Source organism: Carassius auratus, unplaced genomic scaffold (genome assembly GCF_003368295.1).
Source record: "Carassius auratus strain Wakin unplaced genomic scaffold, ASM336829v1 scaf_tig00214604, whole genome shotgun sequence".
NCBI lineage: Eukaryota > Metazoa > Chordata > Actinopteri > Cypriniformes > Cyprinidae > Carassius > Carassius auratus.
The window spans coordinates 458,864-474,734 of NW_020527735.1; the positions used below are offsets into that span (position 1 = coordinate 458,864).

The window sequence follows — 15,871 nt, forward strand, 5'->3', positions numbered from 1 at the left end:
TTAATTTTTTTTTAATCTACTTAATATTTTGATACATTTTATTAATATTTTGATTCAAACCATGATACATTTTATTATGAATAGAAAATCCAAACCATTAATTTTCAATGGAATACATTATTGTAAACAAATAAATAGATTTTTATATTTTTATAACATTCATTTTTTTACTTTTGCTTTTGATAATGTTAATGCATCCTTGCTGTTACATTAATTTATTTTAAAGAATCATACCAACCCCAGATTTATAAACAGTGTGTGTATTAATCAGTGGTGGAGGAAGTACTTAAGTTTAGTACTTAAGTAAAAGTACAACTACCCTGCAAAATATATACTTAAGTAAAAGTATAATTACTACATCAACATCTTACTTAAGTAAAAGTCATAAGTACATACTTTTACATTTACTTTAAAGTATTTTTTTAAGTAAAAGTACAATCAGTTGTCTCAATGTCTGGGCTGTTCAATTGTAACAATCACAAACAATATCTATTGTGTACTGGAAAGAGTTGTTGTGCAATACTGACACTGTAAAAATCTGGTTATTTACTTATTACTCATTAAATAATAATTAGGCTAAGCCAATTATGACGTACAATTTATTTTATTATGACATACAATTTATTTTATTTTTACTATACTATTAAGAGCAGTAAAAAAAAAAAAACTCAAAAGTACACAGGTGAGTGTTATTCTGAACACTTAAATCAAATTTGTATGACCAGTTTACTTGTGAATGTCAAATAAATACCCAATGTTGTATGGTAAAGAAGCTAGGAGCCGACGCCGTATAAATAGTTTGAACATTTTTTCATCGAGTCAAAACAAACAGCTATTTTAGCCAACTACGAATGTACAGATATAGCAGTAGTTTGCTCATCTCCAAAAATGTAACGTACTAGCAAGCTATCGTCCCTGCTGTGCTAATAACCAGCTAAAGAAGTTGCCCTGTTAGGGTAACAGTTACCACTAACTTACGTCAAACAAATATTATAATATATTCGATTTACATCAATTCCGCTTGGGTTTTTTCATAACACGTGCTGAGCGCGTGAGTTCTTTGGCCAATCAGATCTCCGATCTGTTTCAAAGTGCATTGGCCAGCAACGCCAAAACGTCAGTCGACCAAAAAAAATTTTATGCAAGATTCGGAAGGATGTAACGACACCCATTTAAATAATGTAGTGGAGTAGAAAGTATAGATAATTGCTGAAAAATCTACTTGAGTAAAAGTATAACTATGCATTATTTTTTTTACTTAAATAAAGTATAGATACGTCAAAATTTACTTAAGTACAGTAACGAAGTACAAATACTTCGTTACATTCCACCACTGGTATTAATTAACTGCTTATATTCTTTTAGATATTATATTATTTTCTAAATTTCTACTAAATGTTTTAAATATAGCCTAGAATATATAAATATATAAAGTAAAGATAGAAAATATAAGTAAAACTTATATATACATACATGCATACATACATACATACATATATATATATATATATATATATATATATATATATATATATATATATATATATATATATATATATATATATATATATATATATAGATATATAGATATAGATATATAGATATATATATTATGTTTCTATACTGGTCAAATACCCATATTTATGGTCAAATATGTATTCATATGTATGTTTAAATAAGGCTACAGTCATTTGCTTAGTACTTCAACCATGAAGTCATCACTCTTCAGGATTTAGGTGGCCTCTCTGTGGGAATTTGTGCTCTTCTCAATATTTGTAATAATACTAATCTGTATCTGCAGCGTTCTCCCCCGGTGCCCCATAAAGAGTCATTTATTTCATTTAGCCTCAGAGTTCTGTGGGCGGAGCAGAGGGATTTGCAGTAGCACCAAAATCCCTTTTTTGGTCATATTTGTGTTAGACGAGATCTGAGGCCAGTGATGACTATGAAGTTGTTCATATCTATTATAAAAGTTTGATCCCCAACCTTGTGCTGTGTTATTTGGCTAGCGTCTCCATACGGCTGACGTTTAGATCTTTAGATCTGGCCCAAGCAGAAAACTTCTGAAATAAGCCTGCTACGAAGCCTCTGCTTGTTATTTGTGTCATGAGGCTGCAGTAAAGGTTTACAGAGGTTATTTTCTAATTAAAGTGTAGTCTGAACGTCTTTTTATAACCCCTCTGACAGGGCTGATTTTAATTTCATTTTGATGAAAACTACAACACTGCATGAAAAAGCAGACTTGGCCTTTTTGCTTCCATAATGTAACTCTTGTAGCTTATCTTGGCCTAGCATGATTAATGGCCCTGGTCATGTCTATAAAGATTACACATTATCTTTTTCACTTGTCATACTAAACCTTTCCATAATGTGTCATATACAGCCAGAGAGAGAGAGAGAGAGAGAGAGATAGAGATGTGTAAAAAGACAGATATATAGAAAGATATTTGCAATAAAGGCCTGAAATCTATGGAAGTGAAGATGTGTTAACAGCTTATCAACACCAGGGATTCAACGTGACTTTCATGGGTCAGGTATTTGTAAAGGAGGTCACTGTGAGCTAATGGACACTCGTGAGACATAAACACACTTGAAAAATTATGAGCAACTCCAAACGACAGCCACACTTCCATTAACGCCTAGGATGACACCAAATATTTAAGACTGAAAGGGGGCCGAATGTAAATGTTATTGGAATAATTAATCCAGTAAGGATATTTCTATCATTATCTGCTCATGTTATTCCATACCCATAGGCTGTTATTTCAGTTTGCGGAATACAAATGGTGAAATTTTGAAAACTGTTGTGTTCCCTAAATTTCGACTCAGATAAGATTTTCTTTTTACGGAGCATTCTAGTTATATTGGACTAAAACACTCTGATGTTGCTCACACAGGATATTAAACTTGAGGGATTTCTTCCAACTTTGTTAAACTTGTGGTGTTCATTGACAAAAATGACCAGACAAAAAATATGCATATATATACAGGTGCATCTCAATAAATTAGAATGTCGTGGAAAAGCTCATTTATGTATTTCAGTAATTCAACTCAAATTGTGAATCTTGTGTATTAAATAAATTCAGTGCAGACAGACTCAAGTAGTTTAAGTCTTTGGTTATTTTAATTGTGATGATTTTGGCTCATATTTAACAGAATCTCAACAAATTAGAATATGGTGACATGCCAATCAGGTAATCAACTCAAAACACCTGCAAACGTTTCCTGATTCTTCGGAATGGTCTCTCAGATTGGTTCACTAGGCTACACAATCATGGGGAAGACTGCTGATCTGACAGTTGTCCAGAAGACAATCATTGACACCCTTCACAAGGAGGGTAAGTCACAAACATTCATTGCCAAAGAAGCTGGCTGTTCACAGAGTGCTGTATCCAAGCATGTTAACAGAAAGTTGAGTGGAAGGAAAAAGTGTGGAAGACAAAAAATGCAAAAACAACCAAGAGAACTGTAGCCTTATGAGGATTGTCAAGCAAAATCGATTCAAGAATTTGAGTGAAGGAGGCTAGGGTCAAGGCATCAAGAGTAATATGTTACAAAAATTGTTTTTTTTTTCTCTCTCTCTCTCTCTCTCTCAAAAACTGCATAAGCTCAGATCATTGAGGCCTACAACCAATCATTTCCAAAAACAATTATGAAACTTGTTGACAAATTGAAAACAAGCTGACAAAAAATAATTATTCTTTATATTTATATCCAAATTTTTGGTTATTTTGGTTATATTTATGAGATATTTACAATTCCCAATCATTTTCGGCACAGCAAGATAAAGAATCGGTCACTGAAACATGATCAACCACTAATCTGACGTAATCTTGCATGCTCAGTTATGTCACAGGGTACCGATATAAAGGTGACTTGAAGATCAAAAGATACTTTTCTGTAGCCATTCAAACTAAGAGGCTTTTTAAAGATGAGTGATGGATATGTATGACGTAAAGCAAACAGAGTCAGTAGTTCAACTCTGTCACCATGTCATCAATGGGCAGCTAAATTAGTATTGACATCCACCGCCATATTTGATGTAAATAGTGTACTGCGATGCCACAAACCTAACGCTTTTTACATGCATATTACATGACGTTATTATATGTCAATCACAAGAAGGCCTTTTTGACAATTGACATTTGACTTTTTAAGACATTTGACTGATGTTTATATATATATATTTATTGAAGTAATTTGGGTTAGGTCTGAATGCCTAACCCATAAGTATGAGCTATGGTAAACAGTGTTGCATGCCTTTGCAAACACCACTAGTTATTTTGAGATTTCCTGGGCTGTACAAAACATTAAGAAAGAGCTCAGTTTTTTTAATCTAGGGAGTGTACAGTTGGTAGAAGCTTAAATTGGGGTACTACGGTCCATTCAGTTCTCTTCAAATGAGCATTATATGTACAGCACTTTTCTAAATGGGTTTAAAATTCTGCAGCTGTAAATGAGGACGGCAGGAAGCTGGTCAAACTGGTCACTTAAGATGCTGATTTTACAGGCACCTCTTATTAACCCTGTTTTTCTAAAGCCCTTTCATTGATGCAAAATGGTATTTTGTGTTCTTGTGATAATTCAGCTTATAGCTAAGAATACAAATCAAGAGCCGGCATCTGTTTATCCCAGTGATTTTGTTATGTAACTGACAACTCCCTCGAGTGTGGTTACTAAAATGCTGTATAATAATCTCAAGAAAATGAAGTGTATTTTGAATGATGTGTAATTTAAGCTGAAGGGCTCCTCCCACTAGAGTTTTATATATAGCTCACTGAATGAGCTCAGTCTTTCTAAACTAGCATACGCTGACTCGTATACGTTGGCCAGCGTTTTGTTTCCATGTCTACACAGTCTGGTTTTGATTTGTTTTTGGTTGCCATGGTTATACTGGTTCAAATTCCGTTGGGTTTCCCCCCTAAATTAAAAACGTAAGTTGCCAAAATGGTTGGCTGCATGCTCTTTGCCACATTACACTCTGAATCTTAAACACACATGGGAAAATCGAACGGCTATATTGTGGTCTTTCATCAATTCTTAAATATTTTTGGGAGATTTCGAGCTGCCCAGACCTGATACTTATCATACAACTGACTGAGAGAAAGGTCAGGAAGACTGAAGGTTTTGCTCAGTTAGATAAACACTGTCATACCAAAAATACCTCTGTGAATATGCATTTCAGACCAAACTCCCACAAAACATGGATCGTCACGAACATTTCCGATTAACAACACTTTATACAGTTTATAATGCTGCATTATTGTTCTGAGAGATTAACAATTGAAGTTTGCATATATACATTTGGGTATCAACACATAGCAGTGCTTAGCATCTTTAAGAATAGTTTAAACATTACTATATAGGATAAGAATGAGGGAATGCCCACCCAGATTACACTAAAGCAAGCATATGTTCAGAGCAAGAGAGGGAAGGGGCTCAAGATTTATGAAAGCTGCTTTTTCAAGTTTTATGAGGGATATCTGGAGGTAATCTCCTGTCTGAGGAGAGCAGACATGAGGAACGTTATGTGGGATTCAAAGGATCATATCCCCCCTCTCTCTCTTTATTGTTTCTGCTATTAACTCTTTCCCTATCCTGTTGTTGTTTCCTTCTTTTGTCAGGAGCCTTTTCTATGTATAAGTATGGTGGAAGGTCATAGATGGGAGACTGTGGAAACTTTAAGTGTGTAAGCTGAGCTATATCTCATAACAGGGCTTCTGAATTCAAATCTTTAATTAGTGATGCTTGCTAAGGGTAATAAAATGGGTGAAAAAAAAACCCCACCAGAGCCATTTTTAGGGATGAAATAACATAGAGACTCAGCTGTGGGTACTTTTAACTTGGGATAGTAAGAAACAAGCTAGCAACCACCCAAAATCTCTAGTAACCAACTAAATATCTTATTTAATTAATATTAACATTAATCTATACAATTTGAGTGCCCTGGAGTTCTTGTTCTTAAATTAACATTAATATGTTTGAACACCATTACCAATAAGCAATAATAAAGTATGGACGTCACAACAAACTAGCATCTAGTTTTGCATTGCCAAACACCACAGTTTCTATATCTAAAATTAATTAGTTAATCAGTTAATTTGTGGCACAAGTGTCTAAGAGTTAATTTATGCAATGACCATTTTGGAAATCTAAGGAGGCGTGAAGGAAATAGAAAATACCCAAACAAGGGCACTTATATGCTCCCTGGGAAGCGTAAAAAAACAAATATTGATGTGCACTAGTGCGTCACTGTTCAGCAGGAATGTAGGACCTTCCCAGAATAATGGGAAAAGCGGAGGATGTGCAATTAAGATGACTAATTCAATAGGAAAAAAAAAAGCCAAGTCATTTTACTGAGTTGGTACCAAGATTTTAACTGAAGTATGTCTATACCATGACTATAGTGGCTTTGATTATGTAACATATTGTTCAATTTCTGTTTTGCTGAAATATAATGGTAACAAAAGCATTTAGTGAAACTGTCTGGACAGAATAAAATGGGTTGTGTTGGCAGCACAGAAGTGAGATTCTTGTCATAGCATGTGATCTTAGGAAAGTCTTTTTCTTTCATCTATTAAATAAAGCATTAAAAAGAAGGACATCAGTGCATTGAAGTACAAAGAATTACCCTAAACTCTGTGCATGTAAATTAAGCTGATTATTGTTTAGAAGTATAGATTGTGATTTAAATACTTAGACATTTTTTCTAATAATCTATTGATGCAAATTTGAAGAAACTCTTGTATACTTTATAACTGCGCAGAAAATTCATCTGGCTCATTTTGGCATGCGCAGACCATTTTGCTGTCCAGCTCCACTTTTCCATCCACAAATGTCTGCGTTGACATCGTCATCTGAAAACCAACCATCATTTCCTCTAAATAGGCTTCTTCAGCCAAGGAGTATTTGAGTGGAAACAGTGCTTCACAGTTAGCCGCAAATTCCTTTGCGCTTTTACAGGCCCACAGTTGAACATTGTATACTTAGTCACTGTTCAAGTCAGTTCACAGGGTTTGCCTCCATATAAAAATACAAAACTGATACTAACATGCCAAAAAAGTTATAAAAAGTGGGTATTTAGTATACAGAGTATAGAGAGTGATTGGAAGATCAATATGCCAATGGCTAATAAGCTTCGGGCGTAAATGCTAAACACATGTCAATTGTTTTCGGTGTTTCTTCTAAAATGCTACGCAAAACATCTGACCCATCACGGCTAACAGCCAAAATGCTAACTGAGTCCAAGAATGAACATTGTTTATTTTGACAGGTTACATTTTTCACTTTCCAGGAAAGATTACCTGTCAAGTGTTTGCTCCAAAAGATAAGGGTAATCACTCATTTCTTTTAAAAACTTAGAAAACACATTTTTAAGATTAGTGTAATTAGTGTAAGTAGACCTATCGTGACAAGGGAGCATAGTTTTTATATTTATTGTCAGTAGGCTGATTTGTTGTAAGGATGAAGTACAAGATAAGACCTTAATTTTGTTTTCATTTTGCTCTTTCACTATGAATGACTGTTGGAATGATTTTGTGAAATCTGACTCCACTTTCTGTTTTCTTTTTCTGTAAAGACATGTTGAAAATGCCTGTTAGATCCTAAGGGTCCAATTCATGTCCTAAAAATGAAACTTTGACATTGCTAACAGAGTTTGAGTAGAGTTACACTATACTGTATTCTGTTTTCAATTAATAGAGTTGCTTTCCAATACCTTGCTCAAATTCTGATTCAAAGGAAATACTAATGAAAGAATTTAATTATAATTTATTCAGAAAATCCATAGTGGTTTTGCGATACTGGCTTGTGCTGTTGTCTTTCATTAACATTAGTGATCTCTTGTTTTGGTCTCTTTTTGATAGTACTGGAGCTGGAGGACGCTATTTTTCCATCCACTAGTGTCTGGGTGAAAGTCTCTAATGTTGTCCTGAAGGAGTCTTTCTCTAATCTGTAAAATATTTTATTAACATCAATATGAGGGTTTCTAAAAAAGAAACAGGCTTGGTCGAAATGATACAAAAAGTATAAAACACACTCTCGTTCTTCTCCATCCAGAAGTCTCCTGTACGTGGCTATCTCAGCTTCCAGCTCCATCTTGATGTTGAACAGGGCCTGATAGTCCAGTGTCTTACTTTAAATGTTGTCACAAAGCTGTTTAAGCTCACACTCTCTCAGCAAAATGATCCCATTTAATTGCTCGCAACTTTGTTTCATTAAGGGCTTCTTCCAGAGATGCTCAGTGTGAGATAAGTAATAAATAAATAAATATATAAATAACTGCTCATAAGTAATGTTCAAAAGTAGAGAGCTGCATCAAGGTATCTGGGCAGAATCTCTTACACTTCTGATCAGAGACTGCAGCTGTTTCCAAAGACTGCATCTGCCTGCAGCTCACGCTGACTTGTGTTTTGACTTTTTGTTCAATTATTTTGTGTTCTTGATCACTTGAACCTGTATCACGGAGATCTGTGTGAAAGAAAAAAAGAAATGTAATTCTCTGTTTTCTTAAAAACAGAAAGATTTGCAATGAGAGATGATACCACACTTTTGATTCATGCTAAGTTTCAGTTCCTCCTGGTTCTTTAGGATGATCTTTTCATACTTGGGTCTCATCTCCTCCATGATCTTAGCCAAGTTCTGTCCCTTGGGAGCATCTGCACTCCTGACTGATTGATTTGACTATATAGTTTTGACATTTCCTGAAAAATGTCAAATTTGAGGTTCCATAGGTTTATATATTGGGCCCTCTCCTGATTGTAAGCTACTGCACTCTCTGAGCAATCAGCATCGTGATCTATTGTAATTTAATATACACTTTTATTTATGTATACTAGAATCAGATATTTACCATTTGATGTAATTTCTTTAACTCAATAAGCTCCACTTTTTTTTTTTTTTTTTTTTTTAATCCTTCAACATCATTTTCCAGCTGCAGTCGTGCCGAGTTGGTGTCATCCAGCATCTTTCTCAATGCATTTATGTCAGCTTCAACATGTTGTCTTAGATGCAGTTAATTTTCAAATGTACAGACACATTACATTAATGTTTTCTTAATATTGCTAGTCAGTGGCATGTTCCATTACGGGGAGGGACATTTTCAGTTTAATCACTGGACAAAATAATTTACCCAAAATGAATCATTGATACGTTTGGTTTATTTTAAATGTATATATCTTTAAATTTTCCAGCTTGCACATATGCATATAGTTCTTGACATATACATTGGCTTGATGCTAATACACATGGAATTAAACCCACAAAACGTAGTTTGATTTCATGGAGTCTTTAAAACCACCTTACTTGACCCTGTTGTCATTGGCAGCTAACTTGACATTGTCAATTTGAGGACTTAAATTTGCATTGCAAAGGTACAATACAGTCTATTGTTAGTTTATTATCTAAGCCCATTACAGAGAATCCGTTAGAGAAAGTTAATTACATGCCGTACTCAAGGGCACATTCAAATATCAGTTTCTGAGTCATCCATACTTTGAACTGAACCTGCAACCCTTGCATTAAACCCAATTCACCCTATAGTAATGTGCAAACTTTAATGTATAATAAAAAGTAAATAATATTTTTTCATTAAATAATAAAACTTTTTTTTTTGCATATTAAGTTAACAATTTTGTCCTGTGCAGTAAAGTATTCCAGTGAACAGAAGTACCAGTTACCTTTTTGCGTAGTTTATCAAAGATGGCTCGGTAGTGACTGTAGTCCTTAGTATCTGGACCTTTTTTCTCCAGAACCTGGTAGATTAGTGAATTTTGATTGATGAATTTCATTTTTATATGGGACACAAAGAAGATATTTTTCTATCAAATAATTGTATATCATATATATTTATACCAAATATTTTATATTATATATTTTGTTTATATAAAATTGTTTGTTTGTTAGCTTTCTTTCTCTTTTTTTTTTTTTTTTTTTGTCCGTACAATGAAAGTCAGTTCAATTTGAGGTTTCACAGGGTTATATTATGGGCCCCCTCATATTTGTGAGCTACATCGTCCAAAGTACCTTAGAACTAAACAGTGCAATTTTGGACCCCATTGTTTTTCACTGTGTGGACAAACACAGTTGAAACTTTCTTCAAAGTATCTTTTGTGTTCTGAAATTCACACAATTGTTGGGTTATTTGATCAGACTGAGTGGAATAATGTCATATAAATTTAAAGACAAGCACAATGCAAGGATTGAATGAAAGTGTCTTTTATTTGAAAGGACAAGACATCATGACAACAACACAACATAAAACCAAAATGGGACAATTGATGACCATAACAAATCATTGTCATTACAAAAATATGTAATAAAGTTCAATAGTGTTTTTGACCTTCAGTCTTTTTTGGTTGTAGTTATTAAAATGTTATAAAAAATAAAAAAAATAAAACAAAGATTTTTTTTTTGTTTTAAGTTAGTGTTAAATCTCGTTGCAAATGTGCTCTGAGACACTTACAATAAGGTACTATTGTAAGTACTAATGGACTAAATAAATATCTAATGTGTTAGCAGCCTGTCTTTGGATCATTTTATCATTGACCCATGTGGTTTTTTCTGATGTGTTGTGGAGGCTGATCTTAAATTTGATGTTCAAAATTTCTTCTCCTTGGTTTCTGTGCTTGACGACACCACTTTCCCATCCACCAACGTCTGTGTGACCGTCATTACTTTCACCCTCTTTTGCTCTTCAAGAGCATCCTGGAGCCTGCAGAAGGAAACATACTTGTTACAATCAAACATACTTGTTACTAGCAAACCTAGTCAAAGTTTTAAAACCACATGACATGTCTACACAAATGATGAACTGCTGTGAAAAATCTCTGTGTGGTTCAGAGGAAAACATACTTGAAGTCCCCGCCGTCCAGAAGTCTCCTGTAGGTGGCAATTTCTGCCTCCAGCTTCATCTTGAGGTTCAGCAGAGCCTCGTACTCCTGCGTCTGATGCTGGATGTTGTTGCGCAGTTGTGTGAGCTCAGCCTCCAGTTGCATGGTGACAGCATTGAGACTCTCGATCTCCATGTTGTAGCGCATTTCGGTGTCTCGCAGAGTGGCCTCCAGTGATCCTTTCTGGAGAATCAAACCAAGAGAACCCAGGAGTTTGAGCAGACTTCATTGAGAACAAGTTTTGAGACAAATTTAAGACATGATACTTGGATACAGCTAATTTAATAAAAAAGGATTGGAAAGACCTGTTGTGAATTGCAGCTTCTACAGTGGCTACAAGTAAACAAACTCACCAGGTTCCTCTGTGACTCCAGCTCGATCTCCAATGTCTGGATCTGTCGGCGCAGTTCGTTGACTTCTGTACGTGCACCCTCGAGGGCCTCTGTGTTCTGTATGACTTGTACCTGAACCTCTGTGATCTGGAGAGAGCATACGATTTCACTTTAGTTGCTATACAGTGGTATCGACATGCAACATTGTTTAACAAGACTTGAGATCGAGAAAATAATTGTCTTTTTGAATATACCTGAGATTCGTGCCAGGCCTTCAGCTCCTCCTGGTTCTTCAGGGCCATCTTCTCATACTTGGATCTGATCTCCTCCATGATCTTGGCTAGGTCCTGTCCTTTAGGGGCGTCAACATCCACCTGCACTCCTGAATGGGAGATCTGGTTACGAAGCTCCATTACCTCCTGTTGGGTGGAGAGATCATAAAATAAGTCTTAAAGCAACCCTTTTAATGGATTAAGAGGTAGACGAATGTTTCCAGATGTGCACTCACATTGTCATGGTTCTTCTTAAGGAAGATGAGCTCTTCCTTAAGGGCCTCAATCTCACTCTCAAGGTTCATGCGGTTCATGTTGGTGTCATCGATGACCTTTCTCAGGCCGGCAATGTCAGCCTCCACACCCTGGCGGATGGACAACTCAGAATCATACCTGCAGGCACAACAAAGGTCAATGGTTCGCTCTTCTAGGAAACTAGGAAAGTTCCCATGAGGTCAAAATATGCATTATGTTTCACAGTTCTGTTAACTCACTTGACTCTGAAGTCATCAGCTGCCAGGCGGGCGTTATCAATCTGGAGCACTAGACGGGCGTTGTTTGAAGTGGCATCAAAGATCTATTACCAAAACAGAAATCATCACTTCATTGAATCAGTCAGGAAACCACCACTGAACAATGCAATGTGCAGATATTACACTTCACCTAACTTGAACTGTTTTACATATTATTTTAAATGATGTATAATGTGTAAATCACATGGTCACTGTATAACCAGCTGCAGTAGCTACCATCTTCTGCTTTAATGTCTTAGTTTGCTTAGATAAGAGCTACTGGAGGACAAAGTTCATTTCACACTTTGTTAGATAATTATTAACCAACAGCAATGTTGGAAACACAGCTGGTGTCTGTTTTAAATGAAACTGTATAGCAGGAAGAGCAGGGGTTAAGCTGGATTTCCTTTCCTTTTTTTTTTTTTTTTTGTAAATGCTTTCCATGTTTGTAAGCCAGCATTTGTTGGCATTGGGGAAAAGGTGTGGAGACACATAATACTTTAACAGTTTAATAGACTTTTATTTTTTTAATCTAATCTACCTGTCACTTTACTGTATAGTTACTGGTGAAAGAAAAAGCAATCATTCTGATAATACTATCTGGTTATAGCTTTAAAGTTCAGCTTCAGGATACAGTTGGTGTGAAACTGACTCTAATAAGTATTTTATAATTAACAGCATCTGCTTTATGACCTTCTTTTCCCGAAAATGTACAATAGGACTATTTACATGCAGCTATGAATGAAGCTCGATTTGCTAGGAATATCTCTGGCAGAGTCTCACAGCTGGTCACATTTTGCACCGCCTAAACTCTCTCAACTTTTCCATTTCCCTTATGACACAGAGAGAGACGCTAAACATCTCAGACCCAAGTGTTTCCATCCACAGGGAATAACCAAGCATCTGGATGTGTAACAGGACAAGAATAAACACAGGATGGAAACGCTTATTCACCGGAATACCGGCTGTAAGTTACCAGTCTCCCTCCCCCATGCCTTCCTCCTGTTTTTGGTTTCACCCATGGTTTATTTTTTGGTTCTCTGCCTATCAGTGCTGGCCATCAGTAAACTCTCATTCAGCTCTTTTCAGCTTTAAATTACAAAGGAATCTCTCTATTTTGTTAGTTTCTGTCCTGAAACCCAATAAATGTCCACTAGACTGTTAATAAACACAAAGCGGCACAATTAGACTGTCACATTGAGTTCTTTATAGATGCCTTAATCTCCTATTTAAACTCATTCAGACTCACCTTCCTGCGCAGATCGTCAATGATGGGCTGGAAGCGGCTGTAGTCACAGACTTCAGGACCTTTCTTCTCCAGGGCCTCGCGGATCTTCAGCTCCAGCTTGCTGTTGGCCTGCTCCAGGGTCCTCACTTTCTCCAGGTAGGAGGCCAGACGGTCGTTCAAGTTCTGCATGGCCATCTTCTCATTGCCCATGATATCACCGGTGGCTCCAGTGGCACTCACATGGATGGAGCTGGACATTGAGGGAAGTCCAACTCCACTGCGGACACCTGAGTAGGAGGCAGAGGAGATTCGGGTTCCTTGGCCTCCGGCGCCGCCGTAGATGCTCGCAGCCCGGTAAGTCGGCACGTTGGTGGTACGCTTAATGGACATCTGGGACATCTGGGACATCTGGGACACCGGCACCTGGGAGGTGGAGGAACGCACGCTGTAGCTTGATCTCAAACTCATGGTTGCTGAAGTGATTGAATAGATGAGTGACTGAAGGCCTGGAGAGAGGTAGAGCTCAGTTACACAGCCAGGAGAGTACACAGGGCATGAGGGACACTCTCAGGCTTTATGAGCAAACTGCTCACAGAAGTCCTGCCCACAGGCCCCTCCCTTCAGCCAATCACATTCCTCCATGTCTAGAGTGTGGTTCTGTGGGTTCTGTGACTGGATTCCTTTAAGAAGTTTGTTAAAACAATATACCTCTCTGAAATTAGAGTGAAACGTTCTTCACATCTGGAAGTTTTTTTGAATCAAAAGAACATGCTGTCCTATTATTAACAAAATATGATGTAATCTGAACATGGAACATCTCTGATACAGATATGCTAAACAAGAAAGAACAACTTATTTATTAACGTTACAATAAGTTTTTATACATCAGCATGAGTAAATCCTATAGTTGACGTGAAATAGCAGAAATATCCATTAAAATATGTATTAATGTATGTTAAATTGATAAATGTACTCATTTACAACAAGATTTGTAAGATAAACTATGCTAAAATGCATTTTGACTTTAAGTTGTAGTTCTACATGAATATTACTCAATAATATTTTCAACATGAATTAACAATGAACAATTTATTTCTAAATGAACATCCATCTAGATTAATAAATGCAGCAAAAATGAGCAGATTGTTAGTTTGGGATACCTAATGCATAACGCTAACATTTATTGTAAAGTGTTACCACTTAGTCAAACATCTGTAAATCTTATTTTTGCTATTTAAAATAAATAAATAATACATATAAATGTGGGATGGAATTTACAAGCTCTATTGAGTAACTTGCTTCCAGAGAATCCAAACCTCTTCACACTCATATTGAGAAATGTATATTTTGCAATTTGTCTATTCTTGTCTACTTTTTGCAGCATGTACTGTAAATGGAGAAAGCTTTTCATGTTTCAGCAGGCAATCTTTCTTATCTTTCTCATCTTTCTCTCTTAACCAGTGCACTGGAAAAACGGGCATATATAGGTTTAGTCTATCAAGATTTTCTAGTTGTGATATTGGATCACAGAAAGGATTTTCCTGACTGCCGCGCCTGAAAAAGGATGTGTGAACAAAGGAACAATTAGTCTGGCTCCTGTTGCATGGACAAAGAAATCCAATCACTGAAACCTATCTGGACCCCCTTTAGTTTTAAAACCATTTACACACTGGATTAGACCCATACCTGTTTAAAATAAGTTTCACAAAGATGAGTTTCAGATGAGAAAGATGATACTGTGCCCACATTCCTTGAAAGATTCACTTTTGGTTTGTCGGTTGTTTATTTTAGTTTATTTTGAAAGAAAGAAAAACTACCAACTAACTTTGGAAATACCCAAGAGATTTTAACTGCTCTAAATATGACAGAGTGATATAAGGCTTTGATGTATGTTTTCAAATACAAGACAAACTGAATTTTGGATTTTGGAAAGGCATTTTCCCATGAATTCATCCTGTGGAAACTTTAGGATCTCATAAACAGCCAAAAAAACACTCCCTCAAATGGGAGAAAAGCAAGGCTATAGTTTGTGTGAGTGTGTGTTCTGTGGCGATCCTCCCTTCTCCATTGTGTCAGTATGTGTTTGTTCGAGGCTGGAAGGGCACAGGAGGAATTTGATGTGAAAGAATGTTGTTGAGCCCATTTCACAATCACAAGCTCTCAGTCTGCTGATATAAAAAATGATCCTTTTTGCAGTATCGGTTTTTAAAGAGGCCATAAATTCAATAATGAATAAAGTAGAACTATTTGAATTGTATTTATTCATTTATTTCCTGAATACTTTCAATCATACTCTTCTTATATGGTACTCTAATGGACTTATCCATCATTTTAATCATAATGTAGTAGCTTTAATTTGTGACTTCTTTAAAATGTTTAGGTATTTTACACTTAAGGTGATATCAGATAATGAATAATAATGCATTGACTTACATTAACTAACAATGAGAATTTATTATTCTTTTTTAATGTTCGTTTTAAAAACTGTTCATTGTTAGTTCATGATAGCTGCGATCCATTTAATAATATTAACAAATACAACTTTTCATTTCAACAATGTGCAGGTGAATGTAGAAATTAACATCATCTAAAAATGATTTAGAAGCATATTTCATTGTTAGTTCACGTTAACTAATGT

At 35.8% G+C, this 15,871-nt stretch overlaps 1 protein-coding gene and 1 pseudogene across 1 annotated transcript; both read right to left on the reverse strand.

Annotated features, from left to right (window-relative positions):
* Window positions 1-6,752: 6,752 nt before the first annotated feature.
* Window positions 6,753-10,101, reverse strand: LOC113092488 (keratin, type I cytoskeletal 18-like; annotated as a pseudogene).
* A 98-nt stretch (window positions 10,102-10,199) lies between these two features.
* On the reverse strand, window positions 10,200-13,792 carry LOC113092494 (keratin, type I cytoskeletal 18-like). Its single transcript, XM_026258112.1, has 7 exons — window positions 13,255-13,792; window positions 11,988-12,070; window positions 11,730-11,886; window positions 11,476-11,640; window positions 11,243-11,368; window positions 10,852-11,072; window positions 10,200-10,711 (listed from the first exon to the last, which is right to left on the reverse strand). The coding sequence occupies exons 1-7, from the start codon at window positions 13,699-13,701 to the stop codon at window positions 10,597-10,599; spliced, it is 1,314 nt and encodes a 437-aa protein (XP_026113897.1). The 5' UTR covers window positions 13,702-13,792; the 3' UTR covers window positions 10,200-10,596.
* Between the last annotated feature and the right edge of the window lie 2,079 nt (window positions 13,793-15,871).